The 22,851-nt window shown below is 38.9% G+C and overlaps 1 protein-coding gene across 1 annotated transcript in view; it reads left to right on the top strand.

The window, feature by feature from the left end:
• Positions 1 to 22,851, top strand: part of LOC130841481 (trafficking protein particle complex subunit 13-like) — a 63,254-nt gene continuing 40,403 nt past the window's right edge. Inside the window, 2 exon segments of the mRNA XM_057717628.1 lie at positions 1 to 56; positions 811 to 1,266. Coding sequence (XP_057573611.1) covers positions 1 to 56; positions 811 to 1,266 — 512 coding nt within the window.

The raw sequence follows: 22,851 nt of genomic DNA, 5'->3' as shown, positions 1-22,851 counted from the left end.
ATGTGGGCACCCCGCAAACGGGAGGATAATTACATTGTAGAGGTCCTATTAAAGGAGTGAGTGATCTGAGCCCCACATAGGCTCTCCAGCCTGGGGGTCCTGCACCGAGAAGATAAGCTGCCAGAACATTTGTCTTTGAAGGCCAGTGGGGCCTACTTTTGTGAGATCAGGGGGCTGTGGAAAATAGAGACTCCACTCTTAAAGGGTGCACATGAAATCTCACATGCACTGAGACCTGGGGCAGAAGCAGCAATTTGATAGGAGACTGGATCAGACCCACTTGCTGACCTTGGAGAGCCTCTTGGAGAAGCAGGGGACAACTGGACTCACCCTGGGGACAGAGATGGTGGTGGCCATTTGGAGGAGCTCATTCTATCACGAGGACCCTGCTGCTGGCAAGTGCCATTTTGGAATCCTCTCTCTAGCTTATTAGTGCTGGTACCAGGTCCCGCCCATTAGCCTGCGGGCACCAGTACTGGAACACCTCAGGCCAAGCAACTAGGCAGAGACACAGCCCTTCCCACCAGCAGGGCTGCTGCCTTAGAACCGCTGAGCCCACAGATACCCCAGGACCCAGCCCTGTCCACCAGAGGGCCCAGGACCTGGTCCCACACACCAGTATGCCAGCACTAGCCCTGGGACCTCCCGAGACCCTGCATCCAGAGACCCAGGGTCCTGCCTCCACACACCAGTGCATCAGTGCTAGCCCTGGGAACTCACCAGCTGGCCGAGACACCAACCTCAGACCCTGAGACCCAGCTCTGCCTACCAGTGAGCTGGCACTAGTCCCAGGAACCCCCTGGGCCCCAGCCCTGCCAACACCAGCTTAAGGACCACTGGACCCTGCAACCAGAGACCCCAGTCCCTAGCTCTACCCACCAGTGGGCAGAAACCAGCCCTGGGATCCCCTGGGCCCCAGCTCCAGCCACCAGCAGTGGACACCAGCCCCAGGACCACCATAGCCCTGCAACCTCTAGTACCAAGACCCAGCCCATCCACCAGCAGGCTAGTACCAGCCCTGGGACCCCCAAGGCCCTGCAGCCAGAGTCCTGGGATCCAGCACCACTCACCAGCAGGTCAACACCTGCTTTGGGACACTGCAGATCCTGCAGTCAGCTGTGTCAGGAATGACACTAGATCCCAGACCCCCAAGTCCCACAACCATCCACTCCAGAACCTGGGTCCACCCATCAGTGGGCAAGCACTAGCCCCAGGATCCCCTGGGGCAATACAGCCAGCAGCCTTGTTACCCAGCCCCACCAACGAGTGACTGGAGGCCTCTGCATAAGTCAGGACTTGGCAACCAACTGGAACTAGGGCCATCCATGCCTTCCAGGGCACCCACAGTAGCTAGCCCACCATAACAGAAGGACCTATGCAGTCCACATAGAGGGGCACCCCTAGAACATATAGCTTTGGTGACCAGGGGATGTGCATGGCTGGGATGCATAGGACATCTCCTACAAAAGGCCACTTTTCCAAGGTTGGGAAACATAAACAACCTATCAGATATAGAAATAAAAACAGCAAATTAGGCAAAATAAGTCAACAGAGAAATATGGTTCATACAAAAGAATAAGATAAAACCCCCAAAGAGGAACTAAGTGAAGAAGAGATGGGTAATCTAGTCAATAGAGAGTTCAAGGTAATGATCATAATGGTGCTCAAAGAGCTCTGGAGAAGATTGGATGAACAGAGGGAGATGTTAGAAGTTTTAAACAAAGAAAATATAAAGAACCAAGCAGAACTAAAGAATACAATAACTGAAATGAAAAATACATTAGAAGGAATCAATGGTAGATTTAATGATACAGAGAAATGGATCAGCAAGCTGGAAGACAGAGTGGTGGAAATCACTGAAAAGGAAAAAGAATAAAAAGAAATGAGGACAGATTACAAGACTTCTGGGACATCAAGCGTACTAACATTCACATTATAAGGGTCTCAGAAGGAGAAGAGAGAAAAAGGGGCAGAGAATATATTTGAAGACATAATAGCTGGACACTTCCGTAACCTGGGAAAAGAAACGGACATCAAGGTCCAGGAAGCACAAAGAGTCCCAAACAGAAGGAGGACCACACCAAGACACATTGTAATTAAAATGGCAAAAATTAAAGAGAGAATATTAAAAGCAGCAAGGAAAAAGCAACAAGTTACATAAAAGGGAACTCCCATAAGGCTATCAGCTCACTTTTCAGCAGAAACTCTGCAGGCCAGAAGGGAGTGGCATGATATATTTAAAGTGATGAAAGGGAAAAACCTACAACCAAGAATACTCTACCCAGCACATCTCTCATTCAGATTTGATGGAGAGATCAAATATTTTACAGACAGGCAAAATCTAAAAGAGCTCAACACCACCAAAGCAGCTTTACGAGAAATGTTAAAGGGACTTCTCTAAGTAAAAAAGAAAAGGCCACAACTAGAAACATGAAAATTGCAAAAGGAAAAATCTCATTGGTAAAGGCAAGCATACAATAAGTGTAGTAAATCAGCCATGTATAAAGCTAGAAGGAAGGCTAAAGGACAAAAGTAGTGAAATCATCTTTATCCTAAATAAGTAGTTAAGGGATACACAAAACAAAAAGATGTAAAATATGTCAAAAACAATAAACATGGTAGGGGGTACTAAAAGTGCAGGATTGTTAAAATGTGTTTGAACTTAAGAGATCAGCAGGTTAAGATAATCACTAATATATATATATTTCTATGTACAATGTGGAGAATATAGTAAATAACTAAGTGATATCTTTGTATGGTGACATTGTAACTAAACTTAATGTGGTGATCATTTTGAAATGTATAGACATACCAAATCAGTATGTTGTATAGCAAGAACTAACATAGTGTTGTAGGTCAGTCATACTTCAAAAAAAAAAAAAAACAAACAAACAAACTCATAGAAAGAGATTGGATATGTTGTTACCAGAGGTAGGGGATGAGGGAGGAGGAATTAGATGAAGGCAGTCAAAACGTACAAAGTTTCAGTTATAAGATGAATAAGTACTAGGGATTTAATGTGCAACAGGATAAATATGATTAACACTGCTGTATGTTACATATGAAAGCTGTTAAGAGAGTAAATCCTAAGTGTTCTCATCACAAGGAAAAAATGTTTCTTTAATTTTGTATCTATGAGGTGATGGATGTTCACTACACTTGTGGAAATTATTTCATGATGTATGTAAGTCAAATTATTATACTATATACCTTAAACGTATATAGTGTTGTATGTTGATTGCATGTCCATAAAACTGGATAAAGGAAAAAAAATTAACAATGTTGTTTATTGCTCAGAGGTCCTGGACAAATGTCCACCCTTGGCCCTTAGGTTTTCTTGTTGGTTAAAATGGGAGTGTTACAAAACTAGTACAAGGGTTAAAGAGGGCTTGAAACTTGTAATCTTGTATTTTGGGCTTTATGCCTTGGAGGACTTCTTTATTTGTAGTGCTGGTTAATTCTGAGATAAAGTTTTAGGGGTCTATTTGAATTTTGATGGGAGGTGCATAGTGAATTTTGTCAACATCAGTTGGAGATTTTGTCTGTAAGGAAATTGGTAGCTGATTCCATACAGACATATGATCAGTTTCTAGAATCTGCTCTAGTACCATTACAGACAGAAAAAATAAAATGTCAAAAGGTTAGTTAATTCACCTAGTTAGTTACTTTGATAACTACTATCAAATTTTAGAATTATTTACCCTTTTTGGGAGAAAAAAATTCTGACACGATATTTCTCTAAGTCTTGGCCTAATAAAGTGGGTATGGGTGGAGGAATTAAGGAGAAAAAGAGTTTGTATCTGTCAAAGGGCCTAAAAAGGAAATAAGGTTAAGAGACAGGAACATCTTGAGGTTCATTAGAGATCCCCACTTATTTGAACTGTTTCAGTACTCCAAGGCAGGGACTGTTTTATAATAGTGGGGTTGAACACTGAGAGTGTGGCTTTGGTGTCAATTAGTACTGGAAGAAATTCATTCCCGATTTGGAGAATGGCTTCTGCAACCTGATTAAGAAAGAAGATTGGAAACAGTCCCTGTAGTTTCTCAGAGCCCCATCATTGAGAATTTGGAGGACATTGGAAAGGCTGGTTAGAGGGCTGAAAGTACCTAAACTGCTTACATTTGTAACAGTTTTCTCATTTCCTTGCTCCTTGCAATAATAGAAGAAACTAGGAGGGTTTTGGTTTTCTTTAGGAGCCTTTATTTGCTGGAGTTGAACATTAAGCATTTTAGCAGTTTTTCTTCGAGATGACTCATCTAGAGTGTGAGAGCTGGTTTGCCAGATTAACTAAATCTGGAGTGGACATAGTTTCGCATTCCATCCTGGTCTTTTTTTACTGGATGGGAAATGTTCCTGTTCAGCCCATCAACAAACATAGAGTTAAAAGCTACCCAGATAGAATCAATAACTTAAGGAAGACCAGAATTTTCTTTAAAAATCAATCTGGAGTCAATTGTAATAATTACGAACAGGGTCATCAGATTTTTTAAATTTATTTTATTTATATTTTTTTGGGGGTACATCAAGTTCAATCATCCGTTTTTATACATATATCCCCGTATTCCCTCCCTTCCTTGACTCCCCCCGCCTCGAGTTCCCCCCACCCTCCACGGCCCAGGCCTCTAAGGCATCTTCCATCCTCGAGTTGGACTCCCTTTGTTATACAATAACTTCCCACTGACTATCTATTTTACAGTTGGTAGTATATATATGTCTGTGCTACTCTCTCGCTTCTTCTCAGTTTCCCCTTCAACCCCCGCCCCCTCCCATACCTCGAGTTCTCCAGTCCATTCTCTGTATCTGCATCCTTGTTCTTGTCACTGAGTTCATCAGTACCATTTTTAGATTCTGTATATGTGAGTTAGCATACAATATTTGTCTTTCTCTTTCTGACTTACTTCACTCTGTATGACAGATTGTAGTTCTATCCACCTCATGACATATAGATCCATCTCATCCCTTTTTATAGCTGAGTAATATTCCATTGTGTATATATGCCACATCTTCTTTATCCATTCATTTGTTGATGGGCATTTAGGTTGCTTCCATGTCCTGGCTATTGTAAATAGTGCTGCAATAAACATTATGGTACACATTTCTTTTGGGATTATGGTTTTCTTTGGGTATATGCCCAGGAGTGGGATGACTGGATCATATGGTAGTTCTATTTGTAGTTTTTTAAGGAACCTCCAAATTGTTTTCCATAGTGGCTGTACCAACTTACAGTCCCACCAACAGTGCAGGAGAGTTCCCTTTTCTCCACACCCTCTCCAACATTTGTTGTTTCCAGACTTTGTGATGATGGCCATTCTGATTGGTGTGAGGTGATGCCTCATTGTGACTTTGACTTGCATGTCTCTGATGATGAGTGATGTTGAGCATCTTTTCATGTGTTTGTTGGCCATCTGTATGTCTTCTTTGGAGAAATGTCTATTGAGGTCTTCTGCCCACTTGTGGATTGGGTTATTTGCTTTTTCGGAATTCTGCTGCATGGGCTGCTTGTATATTTTGGAGGTTAATCCTTTGTCCATTGTTTCATAGGCAACTATTTTTTCCCATTCTGAGGGTTGCCTTTTAGTCTTGTTTATGGTTTCTTTCACTGTGCAAAAGCTTTTAAGTTTCATGAGATCCCATTTGTTTATTCTTGATTTTATTTCCCTGATTCTAGGAGGTGGGTCAAAAAGGATGTTGCTTTGATGTATGTCATAGAGTGTTCTGCCTATGTTTTCCTCTAGGAGTTTTATAGTGTCTGGCCTTACATGTAGGTCTTTAATCCATTTGGAGTTTATTTTTGTGTATGGTGTTAGGAAGTGTTCTAATTTCATTCTTTTACATGTTGCTGTCCAATTGTCCCAGCACCACTTATTGAAGAGGCTGTCTTTTTTCCATTGTATACTCGTGCCTCCTTTGTCAAAGATAAGGTGCGCATATGTGTTTGGGCTTACTTCTGAGTTCTCTATTCTATTCCATTGGTCTTCCTTTCTATTTTTGTGCCAGTACCATACTGTCTTGATCACTATGGCCTTGTAGTAGAGTTTGAAGTCAGGAAGCCTGATTCCACCAACTCCATTTTTCCTTCTCAAGATTGCTTTGGCTATTCAGGGTCTTTTGCGTTTCCATACAAATCGTAAGATTTCTTGCTCTAGTTCTGTGAAAAATGCCATTGGTAATTTGATGGGGATTGCATTGAATCTGTAAATTGCTTTGGGTAGTACAGACATTTTCACGATGTTGATTCTTCCAATCCAGGAACATGGTATGTCCCTCCATCTGTTTGTGTCGTCTTTGATTTCTTTCATCAATGTCTTAAAGTTTTCTGCATACAGATCTTTTGCCTCCTTAGGCAGGTTTATTCCTAGGTATTTTATTCTTTTCGTTGCAATGGTGAATGGGAGAGTTTCCTTCATTTCTCTTTCTGCTCTTCCGTTGTTAGTGTATAGGAAAGCAAGAGATTTCTGTGCATTAATTTTGTATCCTGCTACTTGACTAAACTCATCAATTAGTGCTAGCCGTTTTCTGATAGAGTCTTTAGGGTTTCTATATATAATATCATGTCATCTGCAAAGAGTGACAATTTTACTTCTTCTTTTCCAATTTGGATTCCTTTTATTTCATTTTCTCCTCTGATTGCTGTGGCTAAAACTTCCAAAACTATGTTGCATAATAATGGTGAGAGTGGACACCCTTGTCTTGTTCCTGTTCTTAGAGGGAATTCTTCCAGTTTTTCCCCATTGAGAACGATGTTGGCTTTTGGTTTCTCATATATGGCTTTTATTATGTTGAGGTAATTTCCTTCTATGCCCATTTTCTGGAGAGCTTTTATCATAAATGGATGTTGAACTTTGTCAAAAGCTTTTTCTGCATCTATTGAGATGATCATATGGTTTTTATCCTTCAGTTTGTTGATATGATGTATCACATTGATTGATTTGCATATATTGAAGAATCCTTGCATCCCAGGGATAAACCCCACTTGATCATGGTGTATGATTTTTTTAATGTGCTGTTGGATCCTGCTAGCTAGTATTTTGTTGAGGATTTTTGCACCTATATTCATCAGTGATATTGGTCTGTAGTCTTCTTTTTTTGTGACATCTTTGCCTGGTTTTGGTATCAGGGTGATGGTAGCCTCGTAGAATGAGTTTGGGAGTGTTCTGCCTTCTGCAATATTTTGGAAGAGTTTGAGAAGGATTGGTGTTAGCTCTTCTCGAAATGTTTACTAGAATTCACCCGTGAATCCATCTGCTCCTGGGCTTTTGTGTGTTGGGAGATTTTTAATCACAACCTCAATTTCTGTACTTGTGATTGGTCTGTTCATGGTTTCTATTTCTTCCTGGTTCAGTCTTGGAAGATTGTATGTTTCTAAGAATGTATCCATTTCTTCCAGGTTATCCAGTTGATTGGCATATAGTTGCTTGTAGTAGTCTCTCATGATGTTTTGTATTTCTGAGGTGTCCGTTGTTACTTCTCCTTTTTCATTTCTAATTCTGTTGATTTGCATCTTCTCCCTTTCTTTCTTGATGAGTCTGGCTAATGGTTTATCAATTTTTTAATCTTCTCAAAGAACCAGCTTTTAGTTTTATTAATTTTTGCTATGGTTTCCTTCCTTTCTTTTTCATTTATTTCTGCTCTGATCTTTATGATTTCTTTCCTTCTGCTCACTTTGGGGTTTCTTTGTTCTTTCTCTAGTTGTTTTAGGTGTAAGGTTAGGTTGTTTGGTTGATAATTTTCTTGTTTCTTAAGGTAGGACTGTATTGCTATAAACTTCCCTCTTAGAACTGCTTTTGCTGCGTCCCACAGGTTTTGGGTTGTTGTGTTTTCATTGTCATTTGTTTCTAGATATTTTTTGATTTCCTCTTTGATTTCTTTAGTGATTCCTTGGTTGTTTAAGAGTGAATTGTTTAGCCTCCATGTGTTTGTATTTTTTGCAGTTTTTTTCCTGTAATTGATATCTAGTCTCATGGCATTGTGGTCTGAAAAGATGCTTGATATGATTTCAATTTTCTTGAATTTGCCGAGTTTTGATTTGTGACCCGAGATGTGATCTATCCTGGAAAATGTTCCGTGTGCACTTGAGAAGAAAGTGTAGTCCGTCGTTTTTGGATGGAATGTCCTATAAATATCAATTAAGTTGAGATGGTCTAATATGTCATTTAAAGCTTGTGTGTCATTATTTATTTTCTGTTTGGAATATCTGTCCATTGATGTAAGTGGGGTTTTGAAGTCTCCCACTATTATTGTGTTCTTGTCGATGTCCCCTTTTATAGCTGTTAGCATTTGCCTTATGTATTGAGGTGCTCCTATATTGGGGGCATAGAGATTTACCATTGTGATATGTTCTTCTTGAATGGATCCCTTGATCATTATGTAGTGTCCTTCCTTGTTTCTTTTAATAGTCTTTGCTTTCAAGTCTAATTTGTCTTTTATGAGTATTGCTACTCCAGCTTTCTTTTGACTTCCATTTGCATGGAAAATCTTTTTCCATCCCTTTACTTTCAGTCTCTATGTATCCCTTGGTCTGAAGTGAATTTCTTGTAGGCAGCATATAGAAGGGTCTTGTTTTTGTATCCATTCAGCCAGTCTGTGTCTTTTGGTTGGAGCATTTAATCCATTTACATTTAAGGTGATTATTGACATGTGTGTTCCAATTACCATTTTCTTAATTGTTTTGGGTTTGTATTTGTAGGTGTTTTCCTTTTCTTGTGTGTCCTACTTAGAGAAGTTCCTTTAGCACTTGTTGTAAGGCTGGTTTGGTGGTGCTGAATTCTCTTAACTTTTGCTTGTCTGGAAAGCTTTTGATTTCTCCCTCAAATCTGAATGAGATTCTTGCTGGGTAGAGTATTCTTGGCTGTAGGTTTCTCTCTTTCAGGACTTTCAGTATATCCTGCCATTCCCTTCTGGCCTGCAGAGTTTCTGTAGAAAGGTCACCTGTTATCCTGATGGGTTTTCCCTTATATGTTGTTTGTTGCTTTTCTCTTGCTGCTTTTAATATCTTTTCTTTGTGTTTAATTGTCATTAGTTTGATTAATATGTGTCTTGGTGTATTTTTCCTTGGGATTATTCTGTATGGGACTCTCTGTGCTTCTTGAACGTGGTTAATTATTTCCTTTCCCATGTTGGGAAAGTTTTCCAGTATAACCTCTTCAAATATTTTCTCAGACCCTTTCTTGTTTTCTTCTTCTTCTGGGATGCCTATAATTCAAATGTTGGTACGCTTAATGTTATCACTGAGGTCTCTGAGACTGTCTTCTATTCTTTTTATTCTTTTTTCTTTTTCCTGCTCTGTGGCATTTATTTCCCCCATTCTATCTTCCAACTCACTTATTCGTTCTTCTGCCTCAGTCATTCTGCTGGTTATAGCATCTAGAGTATTTTTAATTTCAGTTATTTTGTTATCCATTGCTGTTTGTTTTTCTGAGTTCTTATGAACTGTTTCTTGTACTTTCTCTATTTTGTTGTCGAGATTTTGTATCATTTTTACTATCATTACTCTAAATTCTTTTTCAGGCATTTTTCCTCTTTCCTCCTCATTTGTTTGGTCTTGTGAGTTTTTTTCCTGCTCCTTTGCCTGCATGGTGTTTCTTTGTTTCCTCATGGTTGTCCAAACTTTTGGGGTTGCTTGTCCTGGCGATAGAGGTGTTTATAGAAGACTATCCAAGCCTCAGACTAATGTCCAAGTATTGGATTAAACAAATATTAAGTCTAGGAAACATATACATGTATAAGATACACAATTACTGAATCCATTGGGACATAAGGCTCTAGAAAGACCTGACAGAACCCCAGTGTGCTATCAGATATTCAAAAAGAAACCCAACAGAACTTGACAACTGAAACAGAACAAATCAGAGACAAAAGCAAAAGCAAACAAACAAGCAAATAACACCTTACACATACAAACATTAATCCAGGGAGATTTTGTAAGCTAGGATCAAATATAGAAAAGAGCCAGAGTACCACCAGAGAGAATGGAGATTCTCAGAATGTAATTAGACAACTGTACTAAGAACTAAGATAAAGACAAAAGCCTAATATTAAATACCACGGCAGTGCATCATCTGGAGAATAGAGCAAGGAGTCTGACCAGACCGATAGTGTTGCTTATAAATATGTTAAGATAAAATAAACTTAAAAAGGCTGGAAGAAAGGGGAACATAAGAGCGTAATGTGGTTGGAAATATGGAAATAAAAAGAAAGGAATAGAAATGTGTAAAAGATAGGGATGAAAGGAAAGTATGAGAGATACATTGTCCATACTACCAAAAACTTAGCTAGATATAGAAGTATATAAAAAGGCAAAAAAAAAAAAAAAGAATAAAAAATATCATTAAAAAATTATGTTATAAAACTTGTAGATCCCTTAGGGCTAAGATCGTATTTAATAATGAAAAAAAAAAAAAAAAGAGAGAGAGAGAAAAAGAAAAAAAAAATCCAGAACTGATCCCAGAATGGACCAGTTCAATAGGTATTGATACTACTATTTCTGTTTCCTTAGCGTCTCAGCTGTAAGTGTCTTTCTCCTCACCTTGGGTTTTTTTGCATTATTCTGTGACCAGCAGAGGTTCCTTTATTGTTTGTCTGTAAGCGTTGGTGTGTGGGGAGGGAGAGGGTATAATAGTGGCTCCTTCTCCTGGGAGTGAGTGAGCAGTGGTGCACTGTTGTTTCAGTTGGGCTTGGAGGTGCCTGTTGCAGAGGGACGCTGGTGGCTCAGGTGTAAACAGAAAGTCTTAGAGTTGAGTCTCTCTCGGGTTTTGTTGTTGTTGTTGTTGTTGTTTTTTCTCTGGGCAGCCTCCCTGCTGCAGGCGTTGCAAGGGGTTTTAATCGAGCCCCGCCCGAGTGCCTGAGGGTGCTTGTTATCCCTTAGCGCCTTAGGTGGCCCACAGGGCGTCTCTCCACTGCCTGTTGCAGAGGCGCAGAAAGAGAGAGAGAGGCTTTGCGAGCGGCTCCTCCCCCCCGCCCATGAGCCTGCAGCCTCCAGCCGCCATCATGGCCGGGCAGCTCTCAGGGACGGGCACTCCTCTCCGCGGTCCTCCTCCCTCCTGTCCTCTCAGACTGTCACCCTACCGGCAACAATGTTTCTCTCCCTGAACCAGCTCTCCGGTTCCCACGCTCCCGCTCCCAGACCCTCTGTTCAGCCGCGGATAGACGTCTCGGTCCGGGAACGCTGAGCTGTGCTGCGGACCCTCCGTATGTTTCTCACCTGCTTCCGTCTGCCACAGCTCCGCTGCTTCACCCTCTTTGAGCCTTCATAGATGCCTCCCTAATGGCTATGTCGGGCTCCCTGTGGTCCTTTCTGGTGTCCGAGGCCGTCTGCTGGTGATCACCTGGTTCTCTGTGGGAATTACTGCATCCTTCCGTGCATTCCCAATGCATCTGTGGAGAGGGATGCACTCCATGTCCCTCTACTTCGTCGCCATCTTTTTTCCCCCTGGGTCATCAGATTTTTGTGTGCAATCTTGAATTTTTTTTCCAATCAACAGGATTTGGAAAAGAACTTGGACCTTTTCAATGAAGTTGCCTAGTAACTGCTCAATCCCAATTATATAGTAAGTTAGTGGGTGGTCTTCCCATTGTAATTCTAGAGACATTTCAGGATTTTCCAAATTAGCAGTTTCTTTTCAATGCTGGGCTTAGCCTTTACTGACAAGCATATCATATGGCTAATATGAGTAAGAGAAATCAGGTTCATAAGTTTGAAGGAGCATATTAAATTTCTCTGCACATCTGTGAGGAACTTCAATTACTTTTGGGAAATCTTTGACTATGGCTCATAGTTCAACTTTAGTTCAGGAAGTTAACAAATTAAGGGTTTGGCTCCTGTATCCTTAGAAGTTTTAATTTTAATGGAACAGGTTCTCACATGTTCAAAGCAAAGGGGAATAGGGAGAGTTTCTGAGAAAAGGGGACATTTGGTGACACAACTAGTATGGGGAATTTGGGGATAAAGAAGAGGCATAGACAGCATAGAAAGGAAGGAAGAAAATGATGTCAGAGGCAGATTTTGACCATGAGGAGTCAAGGGAGAGAGACAAGATGGTGGCGGAGGGGAAGCCTGAGACACAGAAGCCAAGGAATAAGAGCCAGAGACTTTGAGAACCGTTTTATCTTTCTTTAGTTGCTTGTTTGCCTCAGTGGATCTTCAAATCTTATTTGGCAGAGGGGTAATCCATGATTATGCTATATCTTTCCATTTATGGAATTTTTATGATATTGCATTTAGATTTTTGATTAATAAAGTTTATTTTTTAGACCAGTTATAAGTTCACAGCAAAATTGTATGAAAGTATGGAGTTCATTTTTAGTCCTTGTCTTCACACATGTACAGCCCCCCAATTTTCAACATCTTGCACCATGGTGGTACATTTGTTGTAATCAATAAATCTACATTGATATGTTATTGTCACCCAAAGTCCATAGTGTACATTAAGGTTTATTTCTGGTGTTGTATATTCTATGGGATTTTTTTTAGAGGGGCGGGGGGCAAATTTATAATGACATGTGTCCATTACTGCCCTAAAAATCTTCTGTGTTCTGCCTATTCATCTCTCCCTTGTCCCTGACTGCTAACAACCACTGATATTTTTACCGTCTTCATAGTTTTGCCTTTCTTTCTCAGAATGTTATGAAGTTGGAATCATATGCACTGGAGCCTTTTCCAACTGGCTTCTTTCACTTAGTAATATGCATTTAAGTTTCCTCTGTGTCTTTTCATGGCTTCTTAGCTCATTTCTATTTGGTTTTAAATAACATTTCATTGTCTGGATGTACCAGAATTTATTTATCTATTCCTCTATGAAAGACATCTTGGTCACTTCCAAATTTGGGCAATTATGAATAAAACTGCTATAAACACCCATGTGCAGGTTTATGTGTGGACATAGGTTTTTGATTCATTTCTATAAACACCAAGGAGCATGATTGTTGGGTCATATGTTAAGAGTAAGTTTAGTTTTGTAAGAAAATGACAAATATTTTCTAAAAGGTTTGTGCCATTTTGCATTTCTACCAGCAATAAATGAGAGTTCTTGTTGCTCCCCATCCTTGCCAGCATTTTATGTCAGTGTTTTGAATTTCAGCTATTGTAATAGGTGTGTAGTGGTATCTTATTGCTGATTTAATTTGTAATTCCCTAATGAGATATGTTGAGCATCATTTCATATGGTTACTTGTCTTCTGTATATCTTCTTTAGTGAGGTACGTGTTCAAATGTTTGCCTATTTTTGGTCAAATTGTTATCTTATTGATAAGTTTTAAGAGTTCTTTGTATGTTTTAGATAATAGTCCTTTAACAGATGTGTTTTTGCAAATATTTTCTCCCAGTCTGTGGCTTGTCTTCTCAAGCTATTGCCAAGATTTTCTGGAGAAGTTTTAATTTAAATTAAGTCCAGCTAATCAATTATATTTTTCATGGACCATAACTTTGTTGTTTTTTTCTTGTATCAATGCCATCCTATATTTTCTTTTTTTTTCTTTAAGAACTTTTATGGAGATACAGTTGACATATAATAAACTGCATATATTTAAAGTATAAAATTTGATTTTTTTTCTTATTAGTAATGTATATATGGCAATCCCAAGCTCCCAATTCATTCCCCCCGGACCCCCTATACCCCACTTTCTCCACTTGGTGTCATGGACCATAACTATGATGTTGTATTTAAAAAGTTACTGCCCTGACAGAATATACCATCTTCACAAGTGCACACGGAATATTTTCCAGGATAGATCACATCTTGGGTCACAAATCAAACCTCAGCAAATTCAAGAAAATTGAAATCATATCAAGCATCTTCTCAGACCACAACGCCATGAGACTAGATATCAATTACAGGAAAAAAAACTGCAAAAAATACAAACACATGGAGGCTAAACAATTCACTCTTAAACAACCAAGGAATCACTAAAGAAATCAAAGAGGAAATCAAAAAATATCTAGAAACAAACGACAATGAAAACACAACAACCCAATACCTATGGGATGCAGCAAAAGCAGTTCTAAGAGGGAAGTTTATAGCAATACAGTCCTACCTTAAGAAACAAGAAAATTATCGAACAAACAACCTAACCTTACACCTAAAACAACTAGAGAAAGAAGAACAAAGAAACCCCAAAGTGAGCAGAAGGAAAGAAATCATAAAGATCAGAGCAGAAATAAATGAAAAAGAAAGGAAGGAAACCATAGCAAAAATTAATAAAACTAAAAGCTGGTTCTTTGAGAAGATTAAAAAATTGATAAACCATTAGCCAGACTCATCAAGAAAGAAAGGGAGAAGATGCAAATCAACAGAATTAGAAATGAAAAAGGAGAAGTAACAACGGACACCTCAGAAATACAAAACATCATGAGAGACTACTACAAGCAACTATATGCCAATCAACTGGATAACCTGGAAGAAATGGATACATTCTTAGAAACATACAATCTTCCAAGACTGAACCAGGAAGAAATAGAAACCATGAACAGACCAATCACAAGTACAGAAATTGAGGTTGTGATTAAAAATCTCCCAACACACAAAAGCCCAGGAGCAGATGGATTCACGGGTGAATTCTAGTAAACATTTCGAGAAGAGCTAACACCAATCCTTCTCAAACTCTTCCAAAATATTGCAGAAGGCAGAACACTCCCAAACTCATTCTACGAGGCTACCATCACCCTGATACCAAAACCAGGCAAAGATGTCACAAAAAAAGAAAAATACAGACCAATATCACTGATAAATATAGGTGCAAAAATCCTCAACAAAATACTAGCTAACAGGATCCAACAGCACATTAAAAAAATCATACACCATGATCAAGTGGGGTTTATCCCTGGGATGCAAGGATTCTTCAATATATGCAAATCAATCAATGTGATACATCATATCAACAAACTGAAGGATAAAAACCATATGATCATCTCAATAGATGCAGAAAAAGCTTTTGACAAAGTTCAACATCCATTTATGATAAAAGCTCTCCAGAAAATGGGCATAGAAGGAAATTACCTCAACATAATAAAAGCCATATATGAGAAACCAAAAGCCAACATCGTTCTCAATGGGGAAAAACTGGAAGAATTCCCTCTAAGAACAGGAACAAGACAAGGGTGTCCACTCTCACCATTATTATGCAACATAGTTTTGGAAGTTTTAGCCACAGCAATCAGAGAAGAAAATGAAATAAAAGGAATCCAAATTGGAAAAGAAGAAGTAAAATTGTCACTCTTTGCAGATGACATGATATTATATATAGAAACCCTAAAGACTCTATCAGAAAACGGCTAGCACTAATTGATGAGTTTAGTCAAGTAGCAGGATACAAAATTAATGCACAGAAATCTCTTGCTTTCCTATACACTAACAACGGAAGAGCAGAAAGAGAAATGAAGGAAACTCTCCCATTCACCATTGCAACGAAAAGAATAAAATACCTAGGAATAAACCTGCCTAAGGAGGCAAAAGATCTGTATGCAGAAAACTTTAAGACATTGATGAAAGAAATCAAAGACGACACAAACAGATGGAGGGACATACCATGTTCCTGGATTGGAAGAATCAACATCGTGAAAATGTCTGTACTACCCAAAGCAATTTACAGATTCAATGCAATCCCCATCAAATTACCAATGGCATTTTTCACAGAACTAGAGCAAGAAATCTTACGATTTGTATGGAAATGCAAAAGACCCCGAGTAGCCAAAGCAATCTTGAGAAGGAAAAATGGAGTTGGTGGAATCAGGCTTCCTGACTTCAAACTCTACTACAAGGCCATAGTGATCAAGACAGTATGGTACTGGCACAAAAATAGAAAGGAAGACCAATGGAATAGAATAGAGAACTCAGAAGTAAGCCCAAACACATATGGGCACCTTATCTTTGACAAAGGAGGCACGAGTATACAATGGAAAAAAGACAGCCTCTTCAATAAGTGGTGCTGGGACAATTGGACAGCAACATGAAAAAGAATGAAATTAGAACACTTCCTAACACCATACACAAAAATAAACTCCAAATGGATTAAAGACCTACATGTAAGGCCAGACACTATAAAACTCCTAGAGGAAAACATAGGCAGAACACTCTATGACATACATCAAAGCAACATCCTTTTTGACCCACCTCCTAGAATCAGGGAAATAAAATCAAGAATAAACAAATGGGACCTCATGAAACTTAAAAGCTTTTGCACAGCAAAAGAAACCATAAACAAGACTAAAAGGCAACCCTCAGAATGGGAAAAAATAATTGCCTATGAAACAACGGACAAAGGATTAACCTCCAAAATATACAAGCAGCTCATGCAGCTTCATACCAAAAAAGCAAATAACCCAATCCACAAATGGGCAGAAGACCTCAATAGACATTTCTCCAAAGAAGACATACAGATGGCCAACAAACACATGAAAAGATGCTCAACATCACTAATCATCAGAGACATGCAAGTCAAAGCCACAATGAGGTATCACCTCACACCGATCAGAATGGCCATCATCACAAAGTCTGGAAACAACAAATGTTGGAGAGGGTGTGGAGAAAAGGGAACTCTCCTGCACTGTTGGTGGGACTGTAAGTTGGTACAGCCACTATGGAAAACAATTTGGAGGTTCCTTAAAAAACTACAAATAGAACTACCATATGATCCAGTCATCCCACTCCTGGGCATATACCCAAAGAAAACCATAATCCCAAAAGAAACGTGTACCATAATGTTTATTGCAGCACTATTCACAATAGCCAGGACATGGAAGCAACCTAAATGCCCATCAACAAATGAATGGATACAGAAGATGTGGCATATATATACAATGGAATATTACTCAGCTATAAAAAGGGATGAGATGGATCTATATGTCATGAGGTGGATAGAACTACAATCTGTCATACAGAGTAAAGTAAGTCAGAAAGAGAAGGACAAATATTGTATGCTAACTCACATATACGGAATCTAAAAGTGGTACTGATGAACTCAGTGACAAGAACAAGGAAGCAGATACAGAGAATGGACTGGAGAACTCGAGGTATGGGAGGGGGCGGGGGTTGAAGGGGAAACTGAGAAGAAGCGAGAGAGTAGCACAGACATATATATACTACCAACTGTAAAATAGATAGTCAGTGGGAAGTTATTGTATAACAAAGGGAGTCCAACTCGAGGATGGAAGATGCCTTAGAGGAGTGGGGCAGGGAGGGTGGGGGGGACTCGAGGGGGGGGGAGTCAAGGAAGGGAGGGAATATGGGGATATGTGTATAAAAACAGTTGATTGAACCTGGTGTACCCCCCCCAAAAAAAAAATAAAAATAAAAAAAAAAAGAAAACCATAATCCCAAAAGAAACATGTACCATAATGTTTATTGCAGCACTATTTACAATAGCCAGGACATGGAAGCAACCTAAATGCCCATCAACAAATGAATGGATAAAGAAGATGTGGCATATATATATATACAATGGAATATTACTCAGCTCTAAAAAGGGATGAGATGGATCTATATGTCATGAGGTGGATAGACCTACAGTCTGTCATACAGAGTGAAGTAAGTCAGAAAGAGAAAGACAAATATTGTATGCTAACTCACATATACGGAATTTATAAATGGTACTGATGAACTCAGTGACAAGAACAAGGACGCAGGTACAGAGAATGGACTGGAGAACTCGAGGTATGGGAGGGGGCGGGGCTGAAGGGGAAACTGAGACTAAACGAGAGAGTAGCACAGATATATATATACTACCAACTGTAAAATAGATAGCCAGTGGGAAGTTGTTGTGTAAAAAAGGGAGTCCAACTCGAGGATGGAGGTTGCCTTAGAGGACTGGAACGGTAAGAGTGGGGCGGACTCGAAGGAGGGTGTGGGGGGAGTTGAGGGAGGGAGGGAATACGGGGATATGTGTATAAAAGCAGATGACTGAACTTGGTGTACCCCCCCAAAAAAAATAATAGAAAAAAATAAATTAAAAAAAAATAAAAAATAAAAAATAAATTAAAAAAAAGAAGAAAAAGTTATTTCCCTACCAAAGACCTCTAGGTGTTCTATATTACCCGCTAGAAATTCTATCAGTTTTTTCCTCATATATTTTGATGGACTATTGTTACACTCACAGACATTAAGGATTGCTATGTCTTGAAGAACTGGCAACTTTATCATCATGTACTGTCCCTCTTCATCCTTAATAACTAGTCTTGTTCTGAAATGAACTGTGTCTGAATTTAATATACTTACACATTTTTAAAGAACTTTTATTGAGATATAATTGACATACAATAAACTGCATATATTTAAAGTGTACAATTTGATTTTTTTCTTATTAGTAATGTATATATGGCAATTCCAATCTCCCAGTTCATCCCATCCCAACCCCCCACATTTTCCCCATTTGGTGTCCATATGTTTCTTCTCTACACCTGTGTCTCTATTTCTGCCTTGCAATCCAGTTGATTTGTACCATTTTTCTATATTCCACATATATGCATTACTATACAATATTTGTTTTTCTATTTCTGACTTATTTCACTCTGTATGACAGTCTCTAGGTCCATCGATGTCGCTACAAATGTCCTAGTTTTGTTCATTTTACGTCTGAGTAATATTCCATCGTATGTATGCACCACATCTTCTTTATCCATTCATCTGTTGATAGACATTCAGGTTGTTTCCATGACCTGGCTATTGTAAACAGTGCTGCAATGAACATTGGGGTGCAGGTGTCTTTTTTAATTATGGTTTTCTCTTGGTATATGCTCAGGAGTGGGATTGCTGGGTCATATGGTAATTCTAGTTTTAGTTTTTCAAGGAACCTCCATACTGTTTTTCATAGTGGCTGTACCAATTTACATTCCCGCCAACAGTGCAGGAAGGTTCCCTTTTCTTTGCACCCTCTCCAGCATTTATTGTTTCTAGATTTTTTGATGATGGCCATTCTGACCAGTGTGAGATCATGCCTCATTGTGGCTTTGACTTGCATTTCTCTAATGATTAGTGATGTTGAGCATCTTTTCATGTGTCTATTAATCATCTGCATGTCTTCTATGGAGAAATGTTTATTAAGCCCATTTTTGGATTGGGTTGTTTACTTTTTTGATATTGAGCTGCACGTGCTGTTTGTATATTTTGAGATTAATTCTTTGTCAGCTACTTCATTGGCAAATATTTTCTCCCTTTCTGAGGGCTGTCATCTTGTCTTCTTTATGGTTTCTTTGGCTGTGCAAAAGCTTTTGTTTCATTAGATGCCAATTGTTTGCATTTTATTTTATTTCAATTATTCTAGGAGATGGGTCACAAAGGATCTTGCTTTGATTTATATCATAGAGTGTTCTGCCTATGTTTTCCTCTAAGAGTTTTATAGTGTCTGGCCATATGTTTAGCTCTTTAAACTGTTGTTTTTAAGCTCCTTATTGGAGTATAACTGCTTTACACTGTTGTGCCAGTTTATGCTGTACAACAAAGTAAATCATGTGTATTTATACATATATATGCATAACCCCACCCTCCCACGACTCCTTCCTACCCTTCCTAACCCACCCCTCTAAGTCATCACCAATCATCAAGTTGATCTCCCTGTGTTATTCAGCAGCTTACCACTAGCTATCTGTTTTATATTTGGTAGTGTATATATGTCAAGGCTACTCTCTCACACTGCACCCCTGCTTCCCCTTCGCCCCCTACCCTTATTTACCTCTGGGCTCTATATCTGTGGGTTTATCTCAAGTCCATTCTCTACATCTGCACCTATATTCTCGCCTTGTCAGTAGGTTCATCAGTATCAATTTTTTAGATTCCATATATATGAGTTTGCATACAGTATTTGGTTTTCACTTTCTGCCTTACTTCACTCTGTATGACAGACTCTGTGTACAACCACCTCACTACAAATAACTCAATTTTATTCCTTTTTATGGCTGACTAATATTCCATTGTATATATGTGACACCTCTTCTTTATCCATTAATTTGTTGATGGGCATTTAGGTTGCTTCCATGCCTTGGTTATTGTAAATAGTGCTGCAATGAATATTGTGGTACATGTTTCTTTTTGGATTATGGTTTTCTCTGGGTATGTGCCCAGTAGTGGGATTTCTGGGTCTTATAATAGTTCTATTTTTAGTTTTTTAAGGAACATTCACACTGTTTTCCATAGTGGCTGTACCAATTTACATTCCCACCAACAGTGCAGGAGGGTTCCCTTTTCTCGGCACCATCTCCGGCATTTATTGTTTCTAGATTTTTTGATGATGGCCATTCTGACTGGTGTGAGATGATACCTCATTGTGGCTTTGACTTGCATTTTTCTAATGATTAGTGATATTGAGCATCTTTTTGTGTGTTTGCTAGCCATCTGAATATCTTCTTTGAGGAAATGTCTATTTAAGTCTTCTGACCATTTTTGGATTGGTTTGTTTACTTTTTTGGCATTGAGCTACATGAGCTGTTTGTATATTTTGGAGATTAATCCTTTGTCAGTTGTTTCATTGGCAAATATTTTCTCCCATTCTGAGGGCTGTCTTCTTGTCTTGTTTATGGTTTCTTTCACTGTGCAAAAGCTTTTAAGTTTCATTTGTTCCCATTTGTTTATTCTTAATTTTATTTCTATTATTCTAGGAGGTGAGTCACAAAGGATCTTGGTTTGATTTATGTCATAGAGTGTTCTGCCTATGTTTTCCCGTAAGAGTTTTATAGTGTCTGGACTTACATTTAGCTCTTTAAACAATTTTGAGTTTATTTTTGTGTCTGGTGTTAGAAGATATGCTAATTGCATCCTTTTACATATAGCTGTGCAGTTTTTCCAGCACTACTTATTGAGAAGGCTGTCTTTTCTCCATTGCATATTCGTGCCTCCTTTATCAAAGATAAGGTGCCTATGTGTGCGTGGGTTTATCTCTGGGCTCTATATTCTTTTCTTTAAGAACATTAATTGAGATACAATTAGCAGGCAATAAACTGCATATATTTAGAGTGTACAATTTGGTATCCCCATCTCCCAGTTCATTCCCTCACAACCCTCCCTGCTTTCCCCACTTGGTGTCCATATGTTTGCTTTCTACATCTGTGTCACAATTTCTGCCTTACATTTCCTCTTTCATAGTTGCTAGCATTTGCCTTCTGTCTGGAGGTGCTCCTATATTGGGTGCATATATATTTATAATTATCTCCTCTTCTTTGATTGATCCCTCAATCTTTATGTAATGTCCTTTCTTGTTTCTTGTAACATTTTTATTTTAAAGTCTACTTTATTGGATATGAGTATCGCTAGTCCAGCTTTCTTTTGGTTTTCATTTGCATGGAATATCTTTTTCCATCCCCTCACTTTCAGTCTGTGTGTGTACCTAGGTCTGAAGTGGGCCGCTTGTAGACAGCATATACATGGGTCTTGTTTTTGTATCCATTCAGCCAGTCTGTGTCTTTTGGTTGGTGCATTTAGTCCATTTACATTCAAGGTAATTATCAATATGGATGTTCCTATTACCATTTTCTTAATTGCTTTGTTTTTGTTTTTGTAGGTTCTTTTCTTCTCTTATGTTTCCTGCTTAGAGAAGTTCCTTTAGCATTTGTTGTAGGGCTGGTTTGGTGGTGCTGAATTCTCTTAGCTGTTGCTTGTCTGGAAAGCTTTTGATTTCCCTGTGGAATCTGAATGAGATCCTTGCTGGGTAGAGTATTCTTGTTTGTAGGTTCTTCCCTTTCATCCCTTTAAATATATCATGGCACCCCCTTCTGGCTTGCAGAGTTTCTGCTGAGAAGTCAGCTTTTCACCTTATGGGAGTTCCCTTGTATGTTATTTGTCATTTTTCCCTTGTTGCTTTTAATAACTTTTCTCTGTCTTTAATTTTTGGTCAGTTTGACTACTATATGTCTTGGTGTGTTTCTGCTTGGGTTTATCCTGCCTGGGACTCTCTGCACTTCCTGGACTTGGGTAGCTATTTCCTTTCCCATGTTAGGGAAGTTTTCAACTATAATCTCTTCCAGTATTTTCTCGGGTCCTTTCTCTCTCTCTTCTCCTTCTGGGACCCCTATAATGCGAATGTTGGTGCATTTAACATTGTCCCAGAGGTCTCTTAGGCTTTCTTCAGTTCTTTTCATTCTTTTTTCTTTTCCACATCAGTGATTATCACCATTCTGTCTTCCAGGTCACTTATTTGTCCTTCTGCCTCAGTTAATCTGCTGTTGGTTCCTTCTAGTGTATTTTTCATTTCAGTTATTGTGTTGCATATCTTTGTTTGTTTGCTCTTTTTTAAATTTTTTTCCATTTTATTTATTTATTTATTATTTTTTTTGGGGTACACCAAATTCAAACATCTGTTTTTATACACATATCCCCGTATTGCCTCCCTCCCTTGACTCCCCCCCACACTCCCTGTCCCAGTCCTCTAAGGCATCATCCATCCTCGAGTTGAAATCCTTTTGTTATACAGCAACTTCCCACTGGCTATCTATTTTACAGTTGGTAGTATATATATGTCTATGCTTAATTCTTCTATGTCTTTGGTAAACTTTTCGATCTTTGCATTCACTCTTTTTTCAAAGTCCGGGATCATCTTCACCATCATTATTCTGAATTCATTTTCCGTTAGGGTGTCTATCTCCTCTTCATTTAGTTGTTTTTCTGGTGTTTTATCCTGTCCATTCATCTGGTACAAAGTCCTCTGCTTTTTCATTTTCTCTATCTTTCTGTGGCTGTGGTTTTCAGTTCCACAAGACGAAATACTGCTGATACTGCTTGATACTGCTGTCTGCCCTCTTGTGTCTGGGCTCTATATTCTGTTCCACTGATCTATATTTCTGTTTTTGTGCTGGTACCATACTGTCATAATCTCTGTAGCCTTGTAGTATACTTTGAAGTCAGGGAGACTGATTCCTCCAACTCCATTTTTCCTTC

Source organism: Hippopotamus amphibius, chromosome X (assembly GCF_030028045.1).
Source record: "Hippopotamus amphibius kiboko isolate mHipAmp2 chromosome X, mHipAmp2.hap2, whole genome shotgun sequence".
NCBI lineage: Eukaryota > Metazoa > Chordata > Mammalia > Artiodactyla > Hippopotamidae > Hippopotamus > Hippopotamus amphibius.
This window is presented reverse-complemented; position numbering and strand designations above follow the sequence as displayed.